This window comes from Rhizopus delemar, genomic scaffold, assembly GCF_000149305.1.
Source record: "Rhizopus delemar RA 99-880 supercont3.2 genomic scaffold, whole genome shotgun sequence".
Taxonomy (NCBI): domain Eukaryota; kingdom Fungi; phylum Mucoromycota; class Mucoromycetes; order Mucorales; family Rhizopodaceae; genus Rhizopus; species Rhizopus delemar.
Genome location: NW_027137828.1, coordinates 4,933,320 through 4,959,879, shown reverse-complemented (window position 1 = coordinate 4,959,879; position 26,560 = coordinate 4,933,320). Strand labels below are relative to the sequence as shown.

General features: G+C 35.7%; 9 protein-coding genes across 9 annotated transcripts; 4 read left to right on the top strand and 5 right to left on the bottom strand.

Annotated features, from left to right (window-relative positions):
* Nucleotides 1–3,898: 3,898 nt before the first annotated feature.
* RO3G_04158 (uncharacterized protein) lies at nt 3,899–4,168 on the top strand (the record flags this gene model as incomplete). Its single annotated transcript, XM_067658748.1, has 1 exon — nt 3,899–4,168. One exon carries the CDS (start codon nt 3,899–3,901, stop codon nt 4,166–4,168), a length of 270 nt encoding a protein of 89 aa, XP_067514849.1.
* Nucleotides 4,169–6,884: 2,716 nt separating this feature from the next.
* On the bottom strand, nt 6,885–7,540 carry RO3G_04157 (uncharacterized protein; the record flags this gene model as incomplete). Its single annotated transcript, XM_067658747.1, has 2 exons — nt 6,885–6,895; nt 7,162–7,540. 2 exons carry the CDS (start codon nt 7,538–7,540, stop codon nt 6,885–6,887), a joined length of 390 nt encoding a protein of 129 aa, XP_067514848.1.
* A 4,503-nt stretch (nt 7,541–12,043) lies between these two features.
* RO3G_04156 (uncharacterized protein) lies at nt 12,044–12,813 on the bottom strand (the record flags this gene model as incomplete). Its single annotated transcript, XM_067658746.1, has 4 exons — nt 12,044–12,081; nt 12,252–12,488; nt 12,547–12,566; nt 12,617–12,813. The coding sequence occupies 4 exons, from the start codon at nt 12,811–12,813 to the stop codon at nt 12,044–12,046; spliced, it is 492 nt and encodes a 163-aa protein (XP_067514847.1).
* Nucleotides 12,814–13,399: 586 nt separating this feature from the next.
* Nucleotides 13,400–14,649, top strand: RO3G_04155 (uncharacterized protein; the record flags this gene model as incomplete). Its single annotated transcript, XM_067658745.1, has 6 exons — nt 13,400–13,458; nt 13,616–13,772; nt 13,940–14,032; nt 14,088–14,231; nt 14,281–14,475; nt 14,533–14,649. 6 exons carry the CDS (start codon nt 13,400–13,402, stop codon nt 14,647–14,649), a joined length of 765 nt encoding a protein of 254 aa, XP_067514846.1.
* A 303-nt stretch (nt 14,650–14,952) lies between these two features.
* RO3G_04154 (tubulin alpha-3 chain) lies at nt 14,953–16,373 on the bottom strand (the record flags this gene model as incomplete). The annotated part of the gene is made up of 2 exons (XM_067658744.1): nt 14,953–16,040; nt 16,112–16,373. The coding sequence occupies 2 exons, from the start codon at nt 16,371–16,373 to the stop codon at nt 14,953–14,955; spliced, it is 1,350 nt and encodes a 449-aa protein (XP_067514845.1).
* Nucleotides 16,374–16,915: 542 nt separating this feature from the next.
* On the bottom strand, nt 16,916–17,716 carry RO3G_04153 (uncharacterized protein; the record flags this gene model as incomplete). The annotated part of the gene is made up of 2 exons (XM_067658743.1): nt 16,916–17,002; nt 17,165–17,716. 2 exons carry the CDS (start codon nt 17,714–17,716, stop codon nt 16,916–16,918), a joined length of 639 nt encoding a protein of 212 aa, XP_067514844.1.
* A 470-nt stretch (nt 17,717–18,186) lies between these two features.
* Nucleotides 18,187–19,729, bottom strand: RO3G_04152 (uncharacterized protein; the record flags this gene model as incomplete). Its single annotated transcript, XM_067658742.1, has 4 exons — nt 18,187–18,750; nt 18,865–19,296; nt 19,344–19,495; nt 19,543–19,729. The coding sequence occupies 4 exons, from the start codon at nt 19,727–19,729 to the stop codon at nt 18,187–18,189; spliced, it is 1,335 nt and encodes a 444-aa protein (XP_067514843.1).
* Nucleotides 19,730–21,437: 1,708 nt separating this feature from the next.
* Nucleotides 21,438–23,055, top strand: RO3G_04151 (uncharacterized protein; the record flags this gene model as incomplete). The annotated part of the gene is made up of 2 exons (XM_067658741.1): nt 21,438–21,646; nt 21,699–23,055. The coding sequence occupies 2 exons, from the start codon at nt 21,438–21,440 to the stop codon at nt 23,053–23,055; spliced, it is 1,566 nt and encodes a 521-aa protein (XP_067514842.1).
* A 226-nt stretch (nt 23,056–23,281) lies between these two features.
* On the top strand, nt 23,282–24,262 carry RO3G_04150 (uncharacterized protein; the record flags this gene model as incomplete). The annotated part of the gene is made up of 1 exon (XM_067658740.1): nt 23,282–24,262. The coding sequence occupies one exon, from the start codon at nt 23,282–23,284 to the stop codon at nt 24,260–24,262; it is 981 nt and encodes a 326-aa protein (XP_067514841.1).
* Nucleotides 24,263–26,560: the final 2,298 nt, after the last annotated feature.

Genomic DNA, 26,560 nt, shown 5'->3' with positions numbered 1-26,560 from the left:
GCGTGTTGTTCGTATAAATCGGAGCAAGATTGACATACTCAATTGCGTTGTGCTCTAAAGAGTATTATGTAATAGTAATTAAGTATTATTTAAGTTTAATAGTGTGATTATATGAAAATGTTGATTTATTAGCATGTGCAAGCATTTATATTAAATTATGTATAGATTTTAATAGCAACATGTGGCATTCACTCAGCTGCATAGTATATATAATACTTTGCTAATTGCTTATTACATGTGTTATTTTATATCGTGAAATGCTTATGATTTTGAGCATATGACTAAATAAAATCATTTTGTATATTTTGGTCCTTTTGAGTTATTATTCTGTACTATCGTTTTTTGTGAACAAAACATCTACATAAAATACACGTTGCATCAAAATTGAGCGTTATTTATAAAATGCCAAAATAAGAACGAAATACATAATGTGTTGTTGGAACAGAAAGTCTGACAATATGTTGAGAACATTACCAAATATAATGGCAAATTTTTTTATTTTTTGTCAGTCTTCTAAATTACTTGATTGTATAAATAAATCCTGACGTTTCTCACTATTAGAATATTGAAATTGTTTATATAATACACTATGTATTATTCAAAGGATAGAAGATGACTGGATTTTGCTTTATGCAAGAAATATCATATTGGTAATGTAAGGTAAATAATACACAGAAATAGCGCAAGATCCAGTAGATGAATCTTTGCGACACATCTTTGAAATACAAATGACAAGTGTATATACATAAAAAAGAGCAACCAAGAAGACCACTCCGAATATGCTGGAGAGAGAATAAAAATAGATCCTGACAAAATCTCTTTCTATGAATAAGACGGGACCAGGGAGGCCAAGCTTCAGATTGAACCGGCTGTATTCAGAAATACTTTTTTTTTCTTCTACATGGGAATGAAGAGAAAAGATTTGGCTGGGCGTAAGTGTTGATTGATCTTTTACTGATGAGAATTGCGTTGAGGTTGCAACCATGTGGAAAAAGAATAAAATGCCTCTATTAGTGAATAGTCATCCCCAAAGAACACAAATGTTTATAAAATAAGGCTTTACATAAGGTTTAGCGATATCACGAAATAGCTCTGATCTCCTCAATAACTTACAAACCAAGTTAAGGAACAGTGGTCAATCAAGTGGCAGAAGTAAACAGACATAAAGCAGTTGGGAATCATACGTAAAAACTGATTAACATGAAGCCATCTATGTTAATCTATTTGGATCCATTAACATCCGGTATTGATGAGATTGGGGCAGATAGCAGCAAATCAAACACGGCTGCAGAAAATAGGCGCGTATCATGAACGGACAGCTGATCGAAAAAGTCAAATGCTTGATGGTTATAATGTCATGTTTCAAAAGGCTCCAAGCTATCTGTATGTCAAAGTTCGGGAAAGAAAAGAAAGACATTGAGGAATAAGGGCATATGAGAAAACCATGAACAAATGAGAATGTAAGACATAATGTCTTATTTTTCTTATTAAATACTCAAAATGTCCTGTCGAACTCTCGAGTTCTCCAACCTGTATCAATCACATCAATGACTATATATTACTACAAGTAAGTGAGGCTCGGAATGAGATGTCCTTTATTTAATAAGTATTGCGCGTCTGTTTGTGCTTTTTATAATCTAATAATGGACATATCGCAGATTGGAAGAACAGTGAGAATTATATACATTTTGTCAGAACAATAGAGACATGGCAAGCTTATTTTAGAGAAAGTTATTGTTGATTTATTGATTTTCTTTCCTTGGATAAAGAAACTCTTTGATATCCCATAAACCTTTTATTTTCGAAGTAAGAAATGTATTCTGACTTCATTGGCTAGGTTACCTAACCTTTCATCAGAGCTAAAGTGATTCTATTCATTTTATGTAAGATATGATGGATACCTTATAAGCTGAAATTGTTTCAAATGAACATAGAAATTGACAAACTATTACATCTAAGTCAAGAGAGAATGGGTAAGGTGCTCTTATATTACTCATTGGTCCAGGATGCTTAAACTTGGCACTCGCATCATTAAAATTCTAATTGCAGGATATATTATTCATAAAAGCGTTTTTGTCTATTAATGTAACAGGTTCTTTTTATCCACAGCCATGTTATGAAATCGGTAGGTGGTTTCTGAATGAAGAGAATCAGAATTTGAAGAAGATATGGTAAAATCACTATTAGGCCGCAAATTATACTGCTTTTAAGTACTTTTACGGAAAGTTATCATATTCTGACTCATTTCAAATATGATTCATATTCAAATTAAGGGTTGACCAAACATATTTTTTTTGTCATCGTCATTACATCTTTAAACCGCTTTATGCACATAGCTCTTCTATTGATTACTGAGCATTTGTTTCTTTGCAATGTAAATGAATGCCAATACATTGACGTATAGCTTTTCAAAGGAAACAAATCCATTATTATGTAAAACTTTATCTTTTGAACATTTTTCATAGATGGGTGATCATACTAAACTATAAATGATAGTGCCAATACGATATTATTAGATTAGAATTGAATTTATAAATTTATCATAAAAATAGTATTGATCATGTTTGGCCTCATAGCTAGCTTTCAGGTAAGTAGGTAGAAGCCTATGTTCTCCTAGAAGAGCTAATTAGCAGGTTTGTATCTCAAAGTTTAATATTAATGCACATATACTTTGTTATGTATTGCTTCTATCCATTTTTAGTATAATAGAAATGAATAATTGACATTGTATTAAATTAGCTAAATAATACTTTCCATTGCTTATGAATGATTATTAGATCGGTTAGTCAATAGCCATAGCTTTTATCTTTCTTTTTTTTTAAAAAGTTGGAAAGTACATATTTGAATATAAATTACATACAGAGCACACTAAAACTATTAAAAATACTCTATAATTACTATTAAGAAATTATTTCAAGCTTCACATGTATTACAAGTTAAAACCCACAATGAATTACGTTTGCTTAGTTTACTAACTCACCAACATATATTGGGCTTTACATGAAGAAGTTTGGCATCTTCTTGCTTGAAATTGACCATCAACCAAGATTTATTGCTCATCGTTTCTGGTTACTGTTTACAAATAATTTTGATAAAATAATATTAAAGGGACAAGATTTGTCTTTAAGTGCCATTGTGCTTTTTTTGGATGTAAATTTGGTACTCTATTTTTGGTCTTGTTGCATCAATTGCAAATGAATTCTGATAAAACTAGACAAACCATAAATGATACAACTTGCCTTGTAAGCAAAACCTACCAAATTATAGTCCATTACTTGAGCTCATATAATACTATGCTAAAGAAAAAGATGATTTGTTAGTAACAGTAAAAGGATAATTTAAAATCCTGTAATGACTACTCTGGTAATTGAGTAAGTCATCCTTCTTTTTTTATCTTTTCTGATGCTACTAGACCTGTTCTTTTCTATCATCCTAAAATATATTTGATCTTATTGCTACTTTGATTCTTTATCATTATAAAAATAAATGTTTTGTATCAATAAGCAAAAAAAAAAAAAAAAAAAAACGCACCGAGACACCAACCATTGAATACACATTTTTTTAGTAAAAAGCAGACAATTTTATTCGGTATGCTTAGCTTTTATTAATTTTTTGTTGGCGGAATTCATCAGTTATATAAACATATTATTGAGCTACACTATCACTTTAATCTCAATAAAGTGGATAAAATAATAAAATACAGTTTTTTTTCACTTTTCTATCAAAGAATTCATATGACAGAAAGCAGAAGATATGTGTGAAGGATAGAGACTGCATAACAAATCTATCAATACAGTGAGATGTGATTTTATAAATGATAAACAGCACAATTATTTTTTATATAAATTCGATATGATTTACGCAAGAAAAGTTATCTCTCTCATTAAAGTTTAATATAATGTTTAGTCTTAATGCTTTTTCTAGCTCTTCTGCTTGCTCTCCTAATGCTACCACTTGTTCCCGCTCCCGCTCCTGCTCTTCTTGCTCTTGCTCTTGCTCTTGCCCATCTGCCACAACCACTTCTTGTGGTTCTCAATCAAACATCTCTTCTTTCCTCTCTTCATTCGCTAATCGGTTGATTAAATCACTGTTTATGATCATCATGAAGGTCTCTTTCGTTCTCTTGCGTTTTTCCTTGAGTTTGGATATGGGAAACAGCAAAAATTAGCTACCGAATGTATAATAGAAATAAACAAAAGGAAATTTCTTCAGAAATCAAAATTGCCCTACGAGCTTAGATTACTGGATTTACTTGGTTTCTTCCTTTTTAATTTACTTGTATTTATTATATTTATTTATAAACATTAAAAAATTATTATTCTTTTGTTTTAAGATTATACTTCGTCTTAGATTCGGGCGTCTCATTTCGTTATCTGGGGGAATACAGTGCAGTGTTGATAAGAAGAAATAGAATACAATAGACTGTTATCAGATAATAAAGCATGCAACTATATTAAGTAAGCAATAATGAATGAAAGCACCAGCTGAAAGTAAACATATAGCAAAATAAGTATTTTAGTAGACTATTACATTCTTTCCTTTATTATTCCGCTATAGCTGATTCTGCTCTAGCTCAGTAAAAGTTATTTTATATATAACTTCTGAAGCAATAACATATATTTATGGGAAATAAAACCAACTTAACATTTATAAGCAGTCTATCTACAAGACTAGGAACATATTTTTTCTATTTACCTATCCTCAATTTGTAGCCATAGTTGATCAAAGTATCTTAGAACGAATCCAATTGATTCTTTATGAAAAGGATATAAATACTAGATACAATGATATTAAATGAAGAATATGTTATGAATAAGAATCATGCCTAAAATCTTCTTTTATCTTATGTGTAAAAAGACTTGCTTTCCTATCTTATGTATGATACAGTGGATTAAAAATGTGTTCTAGTACTCTCATTAAATACTATTATTCTATCAGTATTATTGCTACAGCTGATAAAATGCAGTAATTTTCATATTTTATTACTGCATCAATTACTATGTAAAGATTGCGTTACCTTTTTAGCATTTACTTACTAAAACTTTACAAATTATTACAGATAGTGTACCGAACTGTTTTTCAATTTCATAGAAAGCAATAATGATTCCAATAAAATCATACCGTCTTTATTTTTTAGATGCGTGATGCGCATGAGGTTAGGATACTAAAAGGCCATACATTTAATTTAATCCTATCTCTTTTCTAGTATATAAACACATTATTTCATTAAAAAAGCAACCATATACTTTCATTTTTATTCATCAAGCCTTACTTTTTTTTTGGGTGTTATGCTCCATATATTTAAGATTGGTTTTACCATTTTGCTCCTTTATGAATGCCATGCAGCTTGACAAATGTTGTAGAGAAACGAAAACGAATTTGGGTACATGAGAATTTCCTTTCATATTCAATAACCTTTTTAAATCAAGATAAGAGATATTAAAGCAGTAAGTAATAACATGCTTCTTATCAGTGACTAATAGATCTTAAAAGAAAGACTTACGTTTAAACACTTAGAAAACCTATCAAAGAAACTTTTTCTTATTTTAATGTCTTACTTATTGGTAATGCTCATCACCAAGATCTCATAAAGAATTATAAGAAAGAAGGATGGGGTTTACTATCAAAGAGCAGATGAAATTCCATGTAAATTGAAAAATATTACAACCTGTTGAATACATTTAAACAAGATATTTTACTTAAAGACTTAAATGAGCATGCGGTGTTTCAAGAAACCATAGTTGCCCAAGCCAGATCAAATAAATTGTAAAAGAAGTTAAAATTCCTTGAGGAAGCAAGGGCAAAAAAAAAGAAAAAAAAAATGAATGAGTAAGAAGGGAAAGGCATGTCATAGATATCTGTATGAGCTCTGGGGCAATATTTGCTTGAGGTGGGCTGACGACATAGGCGGATCTTTTAGATAAAGTAGGTCCTGTTAAATACTATAAACATCACTATATTTTATCATACTTTACAATTCCTTCAAACCTTTATGGGCGTTTTTTTTCTATATTTACTTTCATATTTTGTTAAGCTGTTTGGTATTTAACAAGCCATATTCAAAGCTAGCGTCCAATCTCGGTAAAATTTGAAAGATTTTGTTAGGAGCTTACAATAACCGACGAGTCATGTTATGTAACAATTACCATGTCAAATAAAAAAAATAGCAAATCTTTGCCTTTTTAAATCTTTAATGTTTCTATTTTTATAGCTTTCTTACTAACCCTAGTACGTTCAATACCGAATTTTTCTCCCTTTTCTTTTTCGTTTTTTTGCTATATATGACTTCATAGATTAAAGGAAAGAATAGTAGAGGTGTAGTAAGATGATAAGGACAATATATCTCGTTTAAAACGTACAAACTCATCTGCCTTTTTCTTTAAGCAATGTATCAACCTCTCTGTCTATAGTTCGCATGATGTATCTTCATACAGGGTCAGCATCATTATGCGTTACAAATTTGTCTGTATGTTTTTTACTTTCATCATTAAAGAACTAAATACCGTCATAATTTGTTTGCTCACAGATCGATTTTGTTTAGTAAGATGTTTTCTTTTTCACGTTGTGCAATCAATCTAGTTTAGACATCAAAACACATTAGTTTATCACTTCAAACATCACAGTGACGATTGGATCAATAATTATACTCTTGTAGGGAGCATAGAACAAAAAAGAACGAGCTTCTTATCTACTAATAAGCTTATAGAGACTTCTTCCTTTGTCAGCACCAATGACATAATATTTAGATGAGGAATTAGAATAGTCTAGGTTTGAGTTGAAGCACCTTTATGGGCAAAAATTTATACATTAGGTGCATACTACAAGAAGGAACAGTTTAATTTTTTTCAGTAAACGATGAATTACTTGGGATACAATGTTTTCTTTTATTTTACAACTTTAATAAATGCATCAAGTATAAACAAATACAACTCTTTTTCTAGTGGTTAGCATATATAATAACATAGATGTAAAAACGGAAAGAGCATACAAATCAAAAAGATATTGTTTAACATACACTGATTTTCTATTTGAATGAAGGATTGTACTGATAGGAATGATTGCTTTTTTTTGGCATAGTTGAAAGAAATTAAGGGTGATTGGTATTGCATAGATTACTCATAAAGAAAGAAGATCATGTTGATTTGGAATTGCTCCGCTTACTTGAACTCCCTGCTTTTCGACGCCGGTTCTTTATATCTAAAAAGAGTACACCCGTCGTTGGATACGTGTTTGGCGGAGGCGCCGGTACTGATACAGATCTAGATTTGGGCGAAGCTGACTTTTTTAATTTTGCACGAAGCGCCTCCATGACTTTACCATGATCTAGAGGTTCTTCGGGAAAAGAAGGCAGCTTGGGCTGATTATCATCGAGTTCCATGACGCTTTCATAGGACAAAGTGCGGTGAATAGCAGATTTTTGTTTCTTTTGTATTTTGACAGGAGGCACCTGGGAAGTGGATGGGTAGAAATCAATGGGCGGTGAGGTCGCCGGAATGAAATCAAGCGAAGGAGATGATGCGATACTTGCGTTATCTAGCATATTGTATAGAAACTCGGAAGTGTGTAAAAAGGGGTTATTTATTTCTTGTGAGGGTAAAGACTGTCTGTGATGATTTGGAGTTTGATCAAAATATCCCAGCATACTAGATGCTAAAATAATGCATTGTCAATTCCTTCAAATGGCTGTATACAATTGGTAAAATACACGTACATGGATCATGAAAAGAAGAATGACTTGTCTGATACTCTAAGTTTGTTGACTGTGAATCCTCTATTTGATGTAATTGTTCCCTTGGTATGCTCTGCTTTATAAAACACGTAAGATTAAACAAAATATTTTCAAATTGAGCAATATCGTACCATATCTTGCTGCTCTTTTAAAAGTAAATCATCTTGTATACCTCTATTTGCATCATATTGAGCAAACATATCTTCCACAGGTAGACAACTAAATGACATTGATTGTACTGTGTGATGTGGAGGTACAGTATTATTTAATTGATCTCTTTTAGGTGGCATTTTAATTTGTTTGATCAAGCATAAAAAATTAAGGGAAGCAAAAGAAAGAAATAGATATAAAAGAGAGAGAGAGAGAAAGAGAGCAGTGAGCAATTCTCTATTGGAGATAGAGCTCAATTATATACTCATTGGTAGGAAAAAAAAAGTGAGAGCGAGAGTAGGTTCAAGTTAAAAATAAATGTTAAAATGATCGGTAGCTTAAAGTCGGCGTGCAAAAAAAAGACGTACATCATATGCTGTTTGAAAATACAATGAATATCACGTTTTCTCAAGTAATCAAACACCAATTTTTCATTTAATTAGTCTAAAAGCCACACTTTATTCCAATTAAACTAAACAAAGGTAATTACATGTATATCATTCATATTTTGTAATTGTCCATAGTTTATTATTTATTCCAAAGCAGTTATAAGATTATAAAAGGGAACAAAGGGAAAAAGGTTTTCAGTTTGTGCGTATGTGTGACAGGATTCCTGGAAAAAAAAAGGAAGCACATCGAGCAAATTGGTTTACCGATAAAATATTTTCTTTTTTTTTATCCATACATCTAACGCATCCATGTATAGACCTTATATCTCAGCTGAAATGAATTTTGTCGGCTTGGTTTCTCTTATATTCCAACAAATGAGTGAGTCCCTTTTGGAAAGATTAAATTCAGTAAAGTAACACAAAAGGGTTGAAATAGTGAGCAGGTTCTAAAAATAAGTCTTTTATTTATTTCTCTTCAATCTCCAGTAAGTTAAAAATAAAACACAGTGTTTTATTTTTACTGTTGTCAACAGGTAAAAAAATATAAAGATTTACATTGTGACCAAAGTAAAGACAATGATAAAGTTTACTTCTTTCAGCCAAGTGTGTTATCAACACCATTCCTTCTCCATTAACCCTTCTGTTTGATAGCATTTCGCTCTAACAATGGAGCACAAAACCGACAAGTTATTTTTAGCGCAACAGAATCTTAAAAATGTAAATTTGGGAAAGTTTAAAAGAGATGAGTATAAAGTTGATATTACAGTGAAAAAAGCTTTATATAATTGTAGAATTTAACAATCAATTGAATGAATAAGATTCTATGCTTCAATGGCTGTAAGCTAGTAAAGAGAAGGGATCGTATTCAGAAGTGTCAAGTTGAACAATGAGAAAATTTCAACTTTTTGTACATCGACTATTTTAGGAAACATGTTCTGTGCGAACACAGCAACGCCACACGTACACAAAAAAAAGTGATCCGTGTTAACTGAACTAAATCATTCAGCTGTTGTACAGCTATCAGTGCACAAAACAACCAATGTTTTACAAATTATAAGACCGCAGTAATGTATGCTAATCCAGCTACAGTATTTACATAATAATTAAAACGTGGTTGTAACTGTATATTCTGCTTAAGATTAAAATCTGTATTGCTTTTATTTTATCTTTCTTTTATATATAAACTGATAATTAGGCTAAAAACCAAATTGATTTATAAGTGATTAAAGAGATTGCAAGGCTCCCTTTAATATAAATGTTAGCAAATATCTTGTTATTTTGTTTACGCGCTAGGAAGCACGCATAATTACATCGTAGCTCATGTTGTAATACGTATCACTAATCATCAACTTTGATGTCTTCTTACACTTAAAAAACCGCGTAGCTTTTACTCTTCAGATTTGAATATCTAAGATCAAGTTCACAATTATAGTTTTTTTAGACATTGTAAAAGAGATATTCTTACAATAAACCATTTGCTATAGAGATCGTCTAGCATGGAATATAAGCTTATAGGATTGCTCTTTTTAGAGAATCTCTTTTCTTCTTATGCCTTTTTTTTTTCTTTTTTTTTTTTTAATTGGAAAATTATTCTCTTCTGGTTGACAATAAGGTCTTTGTAATACATAGTTACGTATGTGTGACCTACGTCAATTTAAGATTTAGCTTAAAGCAAGTAGAAAATTAAAAAAGTTTCCTTTTTTAGATTTCTGCGTACTTTATTTAGATTGACATGTCTATTTTGTTTCTTTTTAAACTTTGTAATACTTTAGAAAACGAACGATTTTTTGTTTGTCATTTGCAAAAACCGAGTACTTGAAGCAGGAAATGATACTTCTTTCTCCTTTTAATTTATTTTTAATTAAAACATAATTATGATTGACTTCTCAATACTAAAAATTGTAAACAATAAAGAATCGTAAAAGACTTGAAGCTTTCTCTTATCGAATAAAAATAATGAGCTTCTTTACAGCGCTTTGTATCTGATACTCACCGATCAACTAAAATTTACAATTATGTTGATGCTATTTCTATCAAATTGCTTGTTAAAACAACCATAAATATTTCCTGTTTAACAAATGCTGCTTAAAATTGACAGTATCCCCTGTTATACTTTTCTTATGAACTACTCATCATTGTATTTTTATCCTGTATTTTACTATCATTTTATAAATTTATAGCTTATCCCTGTTAACGACATCAAGTCTTGACGGATCCCATCTTAATTTCTTTATAACTTATTATTTTAAGTTTGTATTGCCTAATGATAATTAACAAAAGATGATCGACAGAAGAATCAAGGAAAAGATAGATATGATTAGCTCTATTGTTTGTTTATATAAGAAAGTCCCTAGAAAAGCCGAAATGTTTTCATCACAAGTATATAGAAGCAGTTATTAAAGAGTGTTAATGACTGTTTTAATTCCGTTCAGTACTGTCGATTGATTGAAGCCATTTTATCGAGCGTAACCCATAAATAACAGAATCAAATCGTATATAACAGATGTTTTACCCTTTTTTGGAAATGTATTTTCTAAAAAACATTTTAATCCACGACAGTAAAAAATTAAACTTTCAGGGCATAGATAAAAGTTCAATTTATAAATAGATCGATTACACAATAGACAGATGTTGCACGAGTAACAAAAAAAAAAGATCCAAAAATAGCTTTCAAAAAATAATCTTCCATTTTATTTGATTAGAAGAGCAGAGAGTTTATGCTAAAAGACGATCAGCATAAACGCGCTTCCAGAAATTTATACATACCCAAAAAATGCCTAAAGGGCTATATTATGTACTCTTTGCTTACCCTTTAAGCATAAACCAATGATAAAGACATCCGTGAGATTTCTGAGATAATGCCGCTTAAAATAAATGATCGAAGGGTCTAACTGGAAAAGGTCATATTCTCTAAAAGCTTGCCCAAGTCATGTTCAGAGGCAGATACCGTTATTATACCCAAAGTACAAAAATGCAAAAATTACAAGCATTTGTAAAGTATGATAGGATGAAATATAAATAAATAAGTAATTTGTGCTGATTACAAAGGTGTCTTTGAAATTTAAGCTTCAAGCTAAATTTGTCCTTGGACAAAGAAAACTAAAAATAAATGTTTGTTACCTAATGAATAAGCAGTATTAGTAGCTTACAAATGACATATGTAACAGAGAGAGAGAAGAAATGCTATACTTCATTACTAACACACAAGTAGAGCTGTTCGTTGATATGCTATACCACTGCTAGACGGAAGCATATATAGTACACTAGGACAAATTTAAACATTAAGCAAACATTTTACTTTTTAATTTCTATCAAGCTTGGTTTATGTGTAAATTCATATCGCTTTCCTTAAGTTCTGATATGTTTGAGCATACCATTTTATAATGAAGGATGACATTACTTTCTTTATAAATTCTACAAAAATAATATCAATAACGTAATGGCCTTTTTCTTTAACCTATGATGAATAGATGAAGATTTTAGGAGACCGGCTTACTATGCTACTGATTATTAAATTGCAAAAATAAAATGCTCTATAATGGCTGAAATACATCAAGTTCTTTACAAAGAAAATTAGCTTTGATGTGGTTTGGTACGAAGACACACACATTCATTTAAGCAAATGGTTGATATATGAGATTATGTAAACAAAGAACTACAATAGAGTAAATGATTGCCAGGCTCTTTATTTTCTTGGCACGATATGTAGACATTCTATAAAGTATATTACAACTTGATGAACAGTAATCTTGTTTTTTTTAAAGTCCTTTCCTCTCTAGGGATAGTGCTCAGGAATAATCTTTCGAAATACACCTATAAACAAAATATGAATACTTTTCGTATTAATTCGCATGAATTACCATCCAATATAAAGCTTGTTAGCCCCCAAATCTCTTTTTCTCCTTCTTGTATATCATCGGGTACTTTGAATACGGGATATTTGATTGAGCTGTTACGAAACTGCTTAATCTCACGATTTTTACGATCTATCAAGTACTCTACAGGCAATGTAAACACACGCGACACCTCATCCGGATTGAATCTAGTCAAATCAATCTCTTTATCCTTGATGAACCCCACAAAGGGATGCACTCGAAGTGATCCAGTTTTATTGGGTACGGCAGAATAACGTCCGAGAATATCGATGGATTGCGGTGGATAGCCTATTTCTTCAAAAGTTTCTCTTAGTGCAGTGCTTTCTAGTGACTCATCTGTTGTATCTATAAAAATCTGTGAGTTTTTTTTTTTCCTTGTAAGAAATGACATTAAGCTCATCACCTTGCTTTCCGCCAGGAAAACTAGCATGTAAAATAGTGTTAACTTTTAGTTTGTTATTGAAAATATTTACCTAATCTCTCCGCGATGTGTTCTCATGTTCATATTTCTTACTGTAAATAATACACTTGGTTTATCATCAACAATGCATAAAGGCATGAGAACAGAGGCTTCTTTAACATTGGGTTGGTATTTAAGCTTGAATGTTGGATAATTCAACAGTCGTCTATTGAACAATAAAAGTGTGGAGGTGTTGAATGGTGGAAGCATTGTTTAAAAAAGTGACTGTGGGGAAAAACACGACAGGTTTTTTTTTTTTTTTATGAAAAGGAATCGTGTAATGCCTCAATTTCCTCTTTTTTAAATTTATAAACATGTTACCGTCTTCTATTAGCTCACAAATTGTTGACGAACGGCGTCTCTCGCTAATGCAAAGAAGATCCTTCGTGGCTGAACATACCAATTCATTATCTGTATCAGACATGGTACACATCTTGAGACTTTTGGGCTTGAATGTTTCAGAAGAATTCTTTAATAACCCACAGCGTGTACGTACACAATCGCTATATATAACTATTTTAAGCATCTTGTGTGGTTGGCGTATGGATCGATTTAAAAAAAAATATCAAGAGTTGACGAATAATGTAAAATTTGCTGTTGTCATTATTGCTCTTTCTCTAATGACTTTGTCAATATAGTATGAGCAAAGCGTGTTGTTATTTAGAAAAGTGGACCAGTTACTTAAAGAGATCGGGTATCATCGATTCAAGTATGTTGATGTCGTTGCACCTAGCAAGAATCGATTGATAAACATATTCAATGTGATCATTCGACACATTCTGCTTAGACAGGAAATATGGGAAATGTGGGAAGGACGCGTGAAGCAAGTGGTAATGGCAACAACAACAACACAATGTAATATTTATTGATCATGTCAGTTTTAGTGGATAACGATACAACAAGTGGCGAATTTATTACAAGATAAAAAGCTTATAAAGCATCAATTGGATGAAGATCTGTAAGAGACATTATTTAACACACCTTAAAGAAACTAAACTATCGTGATATTTAGTACTTTGTACGAACAGCAAAAGGATGAAATACAGGCAATAAAAGCCAAAAACACTATGCTTGAAAAAGAACTCCAAGGATTAGAAAAGGAAACCAAAACACTGGCTGTACAGCACGAAGAAATAAAAAGTCAACAGATCCCGTTAGTTGAGCAATTGGTAATATTAATAGTAGAAAAAGTAACAGCATTTACTTACCCGTACAAAACATACAGCATTCATTTAAAGAAACAATTGGCATCCGAAGAGAAATATTAGCTGATTACAGAGCAAAAGCAAGCTACAACCATGAGCAGACAAAGGAAAGTATAAAGACTTTTAAACAGCAGCACCAACAATCAATTGTTCTAGTCAAACAATTGGAAGCAGCCATCCAAAAAATCGATACCATATACCCCCAATTAAGAGAAATGTCCAGAGTAAGTTTACACTGCATACATCCATGTAAAGCAGACACACCTAATTTTTATATAGCAATTATCAATCGCCTCTAAATTCATTGCTAACATCCAAGGTGATAAGTCTGAATCTCGCAAAGCCAATATGACAAGCCAAGCATTGATAGATGAAATACAAAAGAACGAAAAGATCTTGACAGCTGCAGTCGATGCTTTTAATGTAAACCATCCTTGTCTTTCACAGTCCTTATTCATTCTTTTTATCATAGGACTCCAAAACAGCACTTCGTAAAAACGAAGCCCATATTGATAAAGTAAAGAGAAAAGAACAAATCACCAAGATGAGAGACAGTGCGCATCGTGAGGAAATCAAGAACAAGAGAGCCAAATCAGAGCTGAGTTTACGAGAAATACGCCAATTGCTCACTACAAAACTAGAAAACATTCGAAACCTAAAGGAAGAGGTAAGCACAATTTATAATGAGCGAGCGATTTACTAAAACAGTTTAATATAAAAAAAGTTGAAGGACATGGATCATGAAGGAAGGCTTGATAGAGAAAATTGGCATGCTGGATTGAGTAAAGTGTTTTTATATCTTGAAATTGTGGAGGATAAGGTTAAACCAAGTCAAAAATAAATATTTATTTTGTTCTTGATTGAACGGTACTTTATTCATAATATAATTATAACCAGTAAAACTTACGTTCTGTCTTGTGAAATATGTATAAATAAGTATTACAACTAATTTGAACGTTCAAAGATACACGAGTGAAAAAGAAAATAAATCAAAGAAGGTTTTTAAAAGAAAGATACATCGTTTTTGTAAAATTTAGAATCATTTGTTTTGGACACCGCATTTCAAGATTCAAGAGACAACATCAAGAATTATTTAAACAAAACAAAAAAACATTATTTTATTATGAATAAACTATTTAAACATTTAATATTCTTCGGCGTCTTCAATTTCAGAATCACCCAAAGAGTCAGAACCAACTTCTTCATAATCCTTTTCGAGAGCAGCCAAATCTTCACGAGCTTCAGAGAATTCACCTTCTTCCATACCTTCACCGACATACCAGTGGACGAAAGCACGCTTGGCGTACATCAAATCAAACTTGTGATCAAGACGAGCCCAGGCTTCGGCAATGGCAGTGGTGTTGGACAACATACAGAGAGCACGTTGGACTTCAGCCAAGTCACCACCAGGAACAGCAGCAGGCTTACGACAGTTGATACCGACCTTGAAACCGGTAGGACACCAGTCGACAAATTGAATGGTACGCTTGGTCTTGATGTTGGCAATAGCAGCGTTGGTGTCCTTGGGGACAACATCACCACGGTACAAGAGACAGCATGACATGTATTTGCCGTGACGAGGATCACACTTGACCATTTGATTGTTGGGTTCAAAACAGGCGTTGGTGATCTCTTGAACAGACATCTGTTCATGGAAAGCCTTGGCAGAGGAAATGATGGGAGCATAAGTGACCAAGGGGAAGTGAATACGAGGGTAAGGAACCAAGTTGGTTTGGAATTCGTTCAAATCGACATTCAAGGAACCATCGAAACGAAGAGAGGCAGTGATGGAGGAGACGACTTGGGCAATCAAACGGTTCAAGTTGAGGTAAGAAGGACGTTCGATGTCCAGGTTACGACGACAGATGTCGTAGATGGCTTCATTATCAACCATGAAGGAAACATCAGAGTGTTCCAAGGTGGTATGGGTGGTCAAGATGGAGTTGTAGGGTTCAACAACAGAGGTAGAGACTTGAGGTGCAGGGTAAACAGAGAACTCAAGCTTGGACTTCTTACCATAGTCAACAGACAAACGTTCCATCAAAAGAGCACCGAAACCGGAACCGGTACCACCACCAAAGGAGTGGAAGACCAAGAAACCTTGAAGACCGGTACAGTTATCGGCCAACTTGCGAATACGGTCCAAGACAGAGTCAACAAGCTCTTTACCGACAGTATAGTGACCACGAGCATAGTTGTTGGCAGCATCTTCCTTACCAGTGATCAATTGTTCTAATCAAAAAAAAAAAAAAAAAAAAATTAGAAAATCGTCAAAAAAAAAAGGATGGGGGCACTCATCTTACCGGGATGAAACAATTGACGATAGGTGCCAGTACGAACTTCGTCAACAACAGTAGGTTCTAAATCAACCATGACAGTACGAGGAACATGTTTACCGGAACTGGTTTCACTAAAGAAAGTGTCGAATGAATTGTCACCAGCTTGAAGTTCTTGGGGAATATGACCATCAGGTTGGATACCATGTTCAAGACAATAAAGTTCCCAACAGGCATTACCAATTTGAACACCGGCTTGACCGACGTGAACAGAAATAATTTCTCTCATGATTAAAGGGGTTTTAAAATGATGTGTTTATTCAAAGAGTTAAGGAAGAATAATCCACAATGAATATGGAAAGGGAAAAAAAAAAAAAAAAAAAAAAAAGGATTCATAAAAAATATTTTAGTGTTCTTAAATCACCGCGCGAATCATATACATACATACAACATAAAGAAGAATTTGCTTATTTTGTTAAGATTTATAAACAGAAGCCACTCGCGTGTTTTCTTGTACCAATTGCTGCAACTCCGATTCCAATAAAAGTGTAGGACCATCCAGTTGATGAAAGGTCATGACCGAGGCCTGTTTGTTCTCTGTGAAATCACGACACTGAACCCACTGTTGTCCGTTATCCATATAGAAAGAAATTTGTTGTGGCAAGACAACAAACTGAAGACGAGACCAGTCATCGGCTGGGGTCAAGGTGATGCTTTGTAAGGCGTCTTGATGAAATTCCATCTTGAATTTAGAGGCACCATCTTGAATACACCAGATAAACACACTACGTGCTCGGTCGAATAGACAGGTCAAGTCTCTTGGACCAAACTTCATTCTTTTCCAGGTACCGATCTGAAGTGATTCAGCAGAAAAAGCGTGTACGTCTGATGCAGTCGTGACAGTGGAGGTATCGTCATCTAGAAATCAAATGAGTACAACGAGAGCAATGAAGAACAGATGTACTTACAAAGGGGAGTAAAATCTGTCCAGGGACTACTCATTTGCTGCTGAAAAGATAAAAAAGGATCATCGTTCATCATATTATTCAGCATAGGATCGTTTTCCAGTGGGATATCTACAGAAGGACCCTTATGAAAGGGAGGTTTATAGTACATGGGATAAGGTCCGACAGTATGTGCACGGAGTCGATTCTTTTTATCCAATTCAGCAGGTGGAGGAGGAGGCGGAGGAGGAGGGATGGACATGGACTTGAAGGATGAGAAATGCTTTTGTTTTTGCTGATTGAAATAATAATAATAGTAATAATAATAAAGATCCGGATTGGATTTGACAGGATCCTCTACTGCCATTGGGTCTTGCTGAAACAGAGCTGCTTGACAAGCAGCGCTCGCAGCATTGGCAGCATCGTATTGCATGCGTAGTGTCTCGTTGTGCAACATAGTAGATCGCTTGGCCATATTTTTCACTTTGGCCCTGCGGTTTTGAAACCAGATCTGAATCGATCTTTCTGACATGCCGAGCTCTTTGGAAAGCTGTTCTCGAACACGATTGTTGGGGCTTTGGTTGACGGTAAAGGTCTTTTCGAGAACTGAAAGTTGTTCAGGTGTGGCTCGTGTGCGTTTACGAGGTGGCGTATTCTCTTTAGACAGATTGGGCTGTGTGTAGTTCATATGTCAGATAATAAAGAGATATTGAAAGAGAGAGAGAGAGAGAGAGAGAGAAAGAGAGAAAGAAAGGATCTACATTCTTTTATAGATGACAACAGACATTATTTATTGATTCATTTATTTATTTCCCAATTTAATGCTTTTAAACGCGTGGCAAATATTAACATTCATGTTTTATTGTTTAAAAACAAAGTTTCATTTTAAAACAATAATTAATATAAAAAAGGGTTTCTTGTTATGTAAATATAAATTGTGGCATACACGCATCAATCCTATTGTATTTCCCACTTTATTATTTGTTTTATTTGGTCCCCTCTCTCTTTTTGTGTGTCTCGAGTCACACGTGCGGTTGATGAATGGCCTGACAAATAATACAAGAGAGAGTAAACGTGAATTTTAATGATAATTTATATGTAATTTAGAAATGAATTACTTTTGTGTTACAAAGAGAGAGGGGGGTATAGAAAAAAGGATTAAGCAGAATAATCGGGTGGTGGAATAGATGGAATACGATCCAAGAGTAGCATGGTAGGTGCGGTCGATAGATAAAGCGATTGTGAAGCCAATTCGACTTGTTCACAAAATGTGAAATAACAAGGACAAAAATAAGGGCGAGGTTGATTAGGTTCGGCCACGTTTTGGATGGTTGAACGTGGTTTTTTTAATTGCTTCATCTCAGTTGGTTTAACCCCCAGTTCAAAATAACTCGGTAGCCGTCCATAATCTTCTCTCAGTCGACAGTCAAAAACAGTGATGGCTGAATCTAGCAAGACAGTCTCTTGTTGACGATGTAGCTCATCTTCTAATCTAGGTTTTGTCTTTTGCTTTGTGTTGATGATCGTTGTCATCATCGACAAGGGCGTGCGTACGTGATTTGGGATATGTGCCTGTGGCGGAGGTGTGAGTGTGATGATTGGCTCCGAGTCTGTGCTGACAAACTGTCTGTGACCCTGATCGTCTATAAAAGATAGCGTCAAGCTAATCTCGATATGATGCTTTAACAAGATCTCTCTGATATAAGTTGTGTGACGAACACCCTGAGAACATGTGGGTGAAAAGAAGGCTAGTCGGTGTGCAAAGTCGTGCACCAACTCGATTCCTTTTCCATCCTTTTCAAATATGGGTCTCAATTCTTCCGTTGTATCACTCACTTCTCCAAATTCAGCCAATCGAAAGGATCCGGCAAAGGGCATCGGAAACACAGTGTTGTCTGTGCGCCACGCTTGCATCTCAGGCACAGAATACTTTCTAGACTCAATACACTTCAGTTCCATGTGTTCGATACGTGTATGCTTCAGTCGAGGTTCGATAATCATTCGAGCATAAAATATGTCACCCGGTGCAAAAGCAGCGGCCTCTATAACGACTTCAATGTCTCCGCATACAAGATGTTTTTCAAATGTCTTTGAGAGTGTTGCAAGTGAGTTGTTGGTCAGCAGTGAATTGGACATGTATGTACGTAAGATCAAGACTGGTTTAGAGACAACCCAATTGGAAATCATCACAATCCCTGGTCGTTGGACTTGTGCCTCTACCGTATGCTTCACTCGTCCAAAACTATCTTCTATCGAGGTCACTGTGGACTGTAAAAAGAGTAAGAATATGATTTTGTATCTCATCAAAGACTTACATTGGGAACAACAAATGCAAACGTAAATCGATGTACGCCCGCTTGTAAAACAATCATATTTTCATCCTTTTCTTGATCGGGTGCTAATATCTTCAGTGTTTGTTCTCCAAGTGATTTTTCATGTGTTAAACGAGTACCACGAGTACCAATACCTAATCATCATTTAATAAAATGGTTTTATTATCATTACATTCATTACCTTCTGGCCAATAAGTAATTACTTGTGACCTTAAAGTGACTGATACATTTGATATCTTTGTTGACTTTGTTAAACTTAGTACAACATTTCCAGCAAACAAAGTAGAACCGTCGTCTGTAGGTGAGCCTCTTAATATGACAGGTTTTAAAGGATCAAATCTTAGTTGTCCATGTGAGAGTAATCCCATCTGCTTCTCTCGCGAAAAAAAAAAAAAAAAAAATTTTCCACTATTAAAAAAAGAAAATTGAAGAAAAAAAAAATTGACAGGTACACCAAGACTAGCAAGCGCAGGCTGGACGATTAAATTGGATGGCCTCAATTCTTTGAGGTTCTATTTGTGCTGAGATTAAATCATTTATTACTCACTGCTCATCAAAACACTTGAATAGGAAACATGCTCTTCTTTGCTTGGAATAAAGAATTGCATCATTTTTGAAAAAATAAATTACCATACACTTTACATGTTCACATCATCCTCTTTTTCTTACTGTAGAAGGATGACGGATTTTTATTATAAAACAAGATTTATTTTAGGCAGTACTTGCAAATGAAACTTCATTTACCTCTTCATTAGTACAAGGAACCAATGATGAAGAAAGAAGGGTCCTCCCCTGGCTTTTTTTGTTACTTTTGAATTGCCGACAATGATGAATTCATTCTGTGCATTTGTCACAATGTGGTTTTAGTATCATTTTATATGGGTGATCTAATGCGTGGTGTATGTACCGCATTTCTTGTGTTACATTGTCGAGCTTTATTTGTTTGTTTCAAGCATCGCTTGGCAACATGATTTTCCTTTTATTCTACGCCATCAAGTGTTACTTAGCAACACGATTCTCCCATTCTCAACAAGAAACTTTCCTTTCCTATTTTGTCTAGGATGGACAGGATGTTTTTGAAAAGAAGTCAAATAGAGAGAAATATACCTGAAATGAAAAATCACTCTTTTTCTTCACTTCTAGGGTGATTTTAGTGTTCTTGGACTGTTTCCTTTCCCCCTTTCCCGTCCCATCCCGTCTTGATTGACAACAAGATAAAAGTGGTCTAGAAAAGGAAAAGAAAATATAACAAGTTGGATAGATCTGAATGAGTAGATGTCATTTGAATACGCAATATGAAAACACGTCGTTCATTTATTTTATTTTATCTGTGCTCAAATTAGTCTGAATTCCCTGGGAAATATCAGTGGCCAAGGCATTGACATTTGGGATGCACAGAAAAGATATCATAACATGCTGCCATTAGTCATCTATTTTATAAACAATCAACCATTTGATAGGAAAAAAAAAGAAAAACTTCAATTTATCTGGGGTAAAGGATAACATTACCCCGAATGATAGCATAGATATATTAGGAAACACATACTTTTACTGTTTCTATGCATGAACATACTTGTTTATGAATAGAAAGGTGCTAGTGATATTTGTATTGAAGAAAAAAGTACATTTAATACAAAAGTAGTCTATCAAAAACCTTATTTTAATTTGACACTCAAAGCAAATCCTTTGCTCCCACGTATTTCTCTCCAGATTCTTTGGATGCTGATTCATTGAAGATAGTGTAACAGAAATGGGAAGATGAAGATAGAGTGTCGTCGCTATCAGTATCCGGCAATTGGGTTACACATATATTTGCAAGCAACTATAAATGAAGGGTATTTTTTTTATTTTTGAAACCCTTGCCCTCTTTTCTTTTCTTTTAAACAACTCAAAAAAAAAAGAAACACTTTTTTTTCAACAACACTTTTTATTCAAAACGGTAAGTCACTATTTCTATCGCTGTGAATATTTATTTAATATTTTTCTAGTTTGCCAATCTCCTTTCTTCAACACACAACCCTCACAGAGGCTATCAACGGTGCAGTGACAAACCTAAAAAACAACATTAAATCACCAATGGCCCCTTCTACTACCGATAACAATATGATTCAACCACGTCTAATCAAAGTCAATTCATCTAATGTCAAGTACACAGATGAACACATCTTAAGCAAATACAATTACTCAAATACTTTAATCACCAAACAATCCGATGGTACCCTCTTGGCCGAACCTACCGAAACAACCTATGAATTCAAGACAGACTGCAAAGTGCCTCGTCTTGGGTAAGGAAATAAAAAGTTTGAGGGGAAATAAAAGAAGCTGACGGTGTTTTAGTTTGATGATGGTCGGCTGGGGAGGCAACAATGGATCTACCTTAACTGCTTCCATCTTGGCTCACAAGCATAAGCTTACTTGGCGTACGAAGCGAGGAGTACATGAGCCAAACTATTTTGGTTCTGTCACGCAATCTTCAACAGTTCGATTGGGTGTGGATGCCGAGGGTAACGATGTGCATGTGCCTCTGAAGGACATGTTGCCCATGGTGAACCCTACAGACCTTGTGCTTGGCGGTTGGGATATTTCTAGCAAGAATTTGGCTGAGTCAATGGAACGTGCCGAAGTACTTGATTATGATCTCCAACGCCAGGTGAGTGAGGAAATGAAGAACATGGTCCCTTTGCCCTCCATCTATTACCCTGACTTTATCGCCGCCAATCAATCCGATCGTGCAGACAACTTGATACCTGGAGACGACAAGCGTGCCCATGTCGAACACATCCGTAAGGACATTCGCGACTTCAAGGCAGCTCATCATCTGGACAAGGTCATCGTGATCTGGACAGCCAACACGGAACGCTATGCTGACCTTGTCCAGGGCGTGAACGACACGGCCGATCACTTTCTGGCCGCCGTCGATCAATCCCACCCTGAAATCGCTCCTTCCTCCATCTTTGCTTTGGCCTGTATTGAAGAAGGCGTACCTTTCATCAACGGATCTCCTCAAAACACCTTTGTGCCTGGTCTGATCGCCTTGGCCGAACGTCACCGTGCTTTTATCGGTGGTGATGATTTCAAATCGGGACAGACCAAGATGAAGTCTGCCCTGGTCGATTTCCTTGTCAACGCAGGTATCAAGCCTGTCGCCATCACGTCCTACAATCACCTGGGCAACAATGACGGCAAGAACTTGTCATCTCACAGACAGTTTCGATCCAAAGAGATCTCCAAGTCTACCGTCGTCGATGACATGGTCGCTGCCAATCATCTCCTCTATCAACCCGGCGAACACCCTGATCACACTGTCGTCATCAAGTATGTTCCTTCTGTGGGTGATTCGAAACGTGCGCTGGATGAATATGAATGTGATATCTTTATGGGCGGTCGTCAATCGATCTCTCTTTACAACATCTGTGAAGATTCCTTGCTTGCTTCTCCCTTGATCATTGACTTGGTCATCATGGCTGAACTCATGACGCGTGTTGAGTACAAGTCGGGTGAGATGACGAAATTCAGCTCTTTCCACAGTGTCTTGTCCATCTTGAGTTACATGCTCAAGGCTCCTATGGTCACTCCAGGTACTCCTGTCGTTAACGCCTTGAGCAGACAACGCACTGCAATTGAAAATCTCTTTAGGGCCTGTATCGGTTTATCTCCCAACAATGAGATGGGTTTAGAACATAAAGTTTGGTAAAAAGTAAATAAAACTCGTTTTTACTTGTCCTATTTTCATGTGAAGAGTTGAATTCAAGTTTTCCATTTTAGACAAGAGAGGGAGAATAATAAAAGTGGTTATTGCTCATTAGAGTCTTGCCTAAAGATAGAGACCATTGGATTAAACTAAAATATAAACAAAATTTCCGTAAAGTATTTGGCCCTCCTTTTTTAATATTTAACACTCTTTTCGCCTTTTAACTTCCATGCCGACTGTATTGAGTCGTACGTTTGCGTTATTGAGCAACACAAAGTCGCCTCAGGAAACCAACCTGAACAGCAGGATCCTCCAAGGCTCCGTGACCGGATCACAGCACATCTCGATCGAATTAGAAGAGCCGACAGAGAAACCGGAGATGTCGATCTGGAAAGCAGCCGAATTGGGCGATCTGGGCGTCCTTCAGTATTACGTGGATCACAACCAGGGCGTCGAACTCTCGACGCTCTTGAACACGCGTGACCCAGAGACGGACAACACGTTACTTCATCTCGCAATAGCCCATGGGAACCCAAAGAGACTCTGGTCAATGCTCAAGCTCCTGCTCGAGAACGGGGCGGATGCGAGCGCGTGCGATGTCTACAATGTCCAAGCGATCCACATGGTCTCCCTTCACCTTCCTCAGCAGCCTCTGCCCAGCCTGGAACTCCTCTTGAACCACAAGGCGAACCCGAACGCCACGGACGGAGATGGCTGGACCCCGCTTCACTATGCCGCCCGATTCTGCCAAGCGCCGGAACCGGTCATGGATCTCTTGATCTCTCGCGGCGCAGACATCAACCGTCGGGATGCTGCCCACAAGACCCCGCTCTTTGCCCTCCTGGCCAACGGGGACCATGCCCAGATCCTGACCAAATACGATCCCGACCTGTCCCTGCTCGGTGACTTCCTGGACCCGGTCACACGGCGGACCCGACCGGGCAGTCTCCTCGTCCAGGCCTGCAAGTATGCCCGTGAAGGCTGTCTGGCGCTCTTGGTCCAATCCAAGACGATCCAAAAGGTCGTCAGCCGTCAAGAGATTCAGTGGGCCTGTGAATTTGTGGCAGAGAATGAAAAGATGATGGCCTGTCTGCAAGCATTGGAAGCGACGTTGGAGGCCACCTCTTTGGATAAGAAACAGCACGGAAGCAGGCTGCTTAAACGCGTTCACCGGATCATGAAACGCTCCAGGCTTGATGAAAACAAATAAAAAAAAGGAGATTGATGACAAAAGAGGATGTCCATTTCGGGTTTCGTGACCCATCTGTCAAGACCCTTTATTTTTAAATTTTGAACACTTTTGCTCTTTGAGAACCTACTTGCACAAAGCTGGTTTGTGTCTCTTGATCATTTCACACACCCATCATCGATCACTGTCAGGTCAACCATGGGATCGTCAGAAAGCAACTGGCGTGACCCTCCCCCTCCCCTCTCTGAAAAGGGTCCTAGGAAAACCTCAAGGAATAAAAAAAAAAAAAGAGAGAGAGAGAGACATCTGGAAAGGACACAGGGATCCACTGATCGCAAGCGATCAGCCAAGATTGCCATCAAGCGAATGGGAAATGACCCCCTTTGGATTTGGTTCGTTTTCTGTAGGTCGGGCCAAGAACATATCCATTGGACGGATGAGTAGTTGATATTGGTTGTTGGGTCTGATGCATCACAGTGGGCTGTGGAAAGAAATGATAGAGATTTGAGGGTGGTCAGAGAGGTGCAGGAGGATAAAGAACGCTGGATTGGGCCAAAGTGGGAAGAGAACGAGGCTTGAAATGGCTTTTGGATAGGCCATGCGTCTTTGGCAAACTCAAAAAGAACAGATCAACCTTCTGGCTCAAACCTTTCCCTTGTCTGTTCAGTGAACCGATTGAGAGAGAGAGGATAAGGCATTCATCTTCAAGGGATGCTGGCATGTCAAGCGGGGATTGATAATGAACAGAAACGAACAGGCACACCTTAATTTCCCTCTTTTTTTTGTAGAATAAACATCAACTGAAGAATGAACTACTTGTTTAAAATAGATGTCAATCACTGATCTGCATGCAGCCACATCTTTATTATTCGTGCAATATAAAAAAAATTAAGACTTTGTGTTTGATCTTGTGAACTGGTAGGTCCTGCATTATGATACAATCGAGCTAAATCTTTCTTCAAAAAGTATTTTTATATTTTGTAAGTTTAATTTAATGGGAGGTGTTTGATATAAAAATACTTTAACTTTTGAAGCTTGCTTACTCTAATTTTATAACACATTATGAAAAATAAATAGAACCCTTATTTGCAAATCCACACATGAATTTGTATGCTTAATCTCATCACGTTCTTTGTTTATCACAGCATAAACTCATATTCAATTGAGTGGGAAAGGTTGCGTTCATCTTGAGCTTTCAGGGCTCATTGATTTCTATGGTTATTTCCGGTGGCAAATGATCACTTAACAGCTATTGCAAACAGTAAAGACAAGAAATTATGATGGGGTACTTTTGCAGGGGTCTGATCGTTATAAAAGTCAGTGTCTGTTGAGATCAGCTTACTTTATTGCTAGCTACAAGCCCTGCCTATAGGACTAATTGTACTGATATTTGAACTGAACTTGTAATCACATACAGATTACGACCATCTCACGTTCAAAACATACGAACAATTCAGTTCCTTTACAGCAATCTATTTTGTGAATGACTGGACTAAAATTCAGACCAACTTATTGAACTGCTGTTTTTGTAAGTCAGTGACATAGAGAGCTTACCAACAAATTTCAAGAATACATTAATTTCATATTCTAGAAACTTGCTCAGTATTCTCATTGTGATGTCTGTGTCAGTAATCAGCCAGAAAAGAGCAGGTATTTATTTATCAGAGTTTTTATATAGAATAGATAAAGATGCGACAATAGAGTAAAGAGAACAGAAGGGAAATAGCTAAGCCAAGTCTTTTTTTTAAACTTGTCAACTTTGAGATTATCTAAATACTACAGCGGTGTATCTCAAAAAAAAAAAAAAGAAAAAAAGGAGGATCATTTTTTCCGTTCCTGAACAAATTTTAATTTGTACTTGTTTTGTGGTGAAGCAAACAACTTGTGCATGAAAAGTCACTGCAAAATCGCACAGGTACATATAGTACAAAGCACCAAAAGAGGGCATTTTGGATCATCATCAAGAACCTAAAGAGTAACAGAACCATACGGCTAGTACTTGCCAGATCTACCGCACATCACTTTGACTAAATTAAGCAAAATGAAACAATTAAAAAAAATCAAGTTGGCACTTTTATCAAGCGAGAGCTTGACTTTTCACTGTCATGAATCACAAGCCCATCCTTCTCTCGTCTTGCTGTAGACACCATGAAAAGAAGGGAAATTTAAGCTATACCATGTCCGCTTGTCATAAGCTCTGTCGAGGAATACTGACTCAAGTGTAGAAAAACGGTTGGACAAGACAGAAGGCTCACTCTTGGCATCGTTGAGGCTCGGAGAAGGATGGCGAGTGAAAGATTCAAGGATCCTATTTTAAAA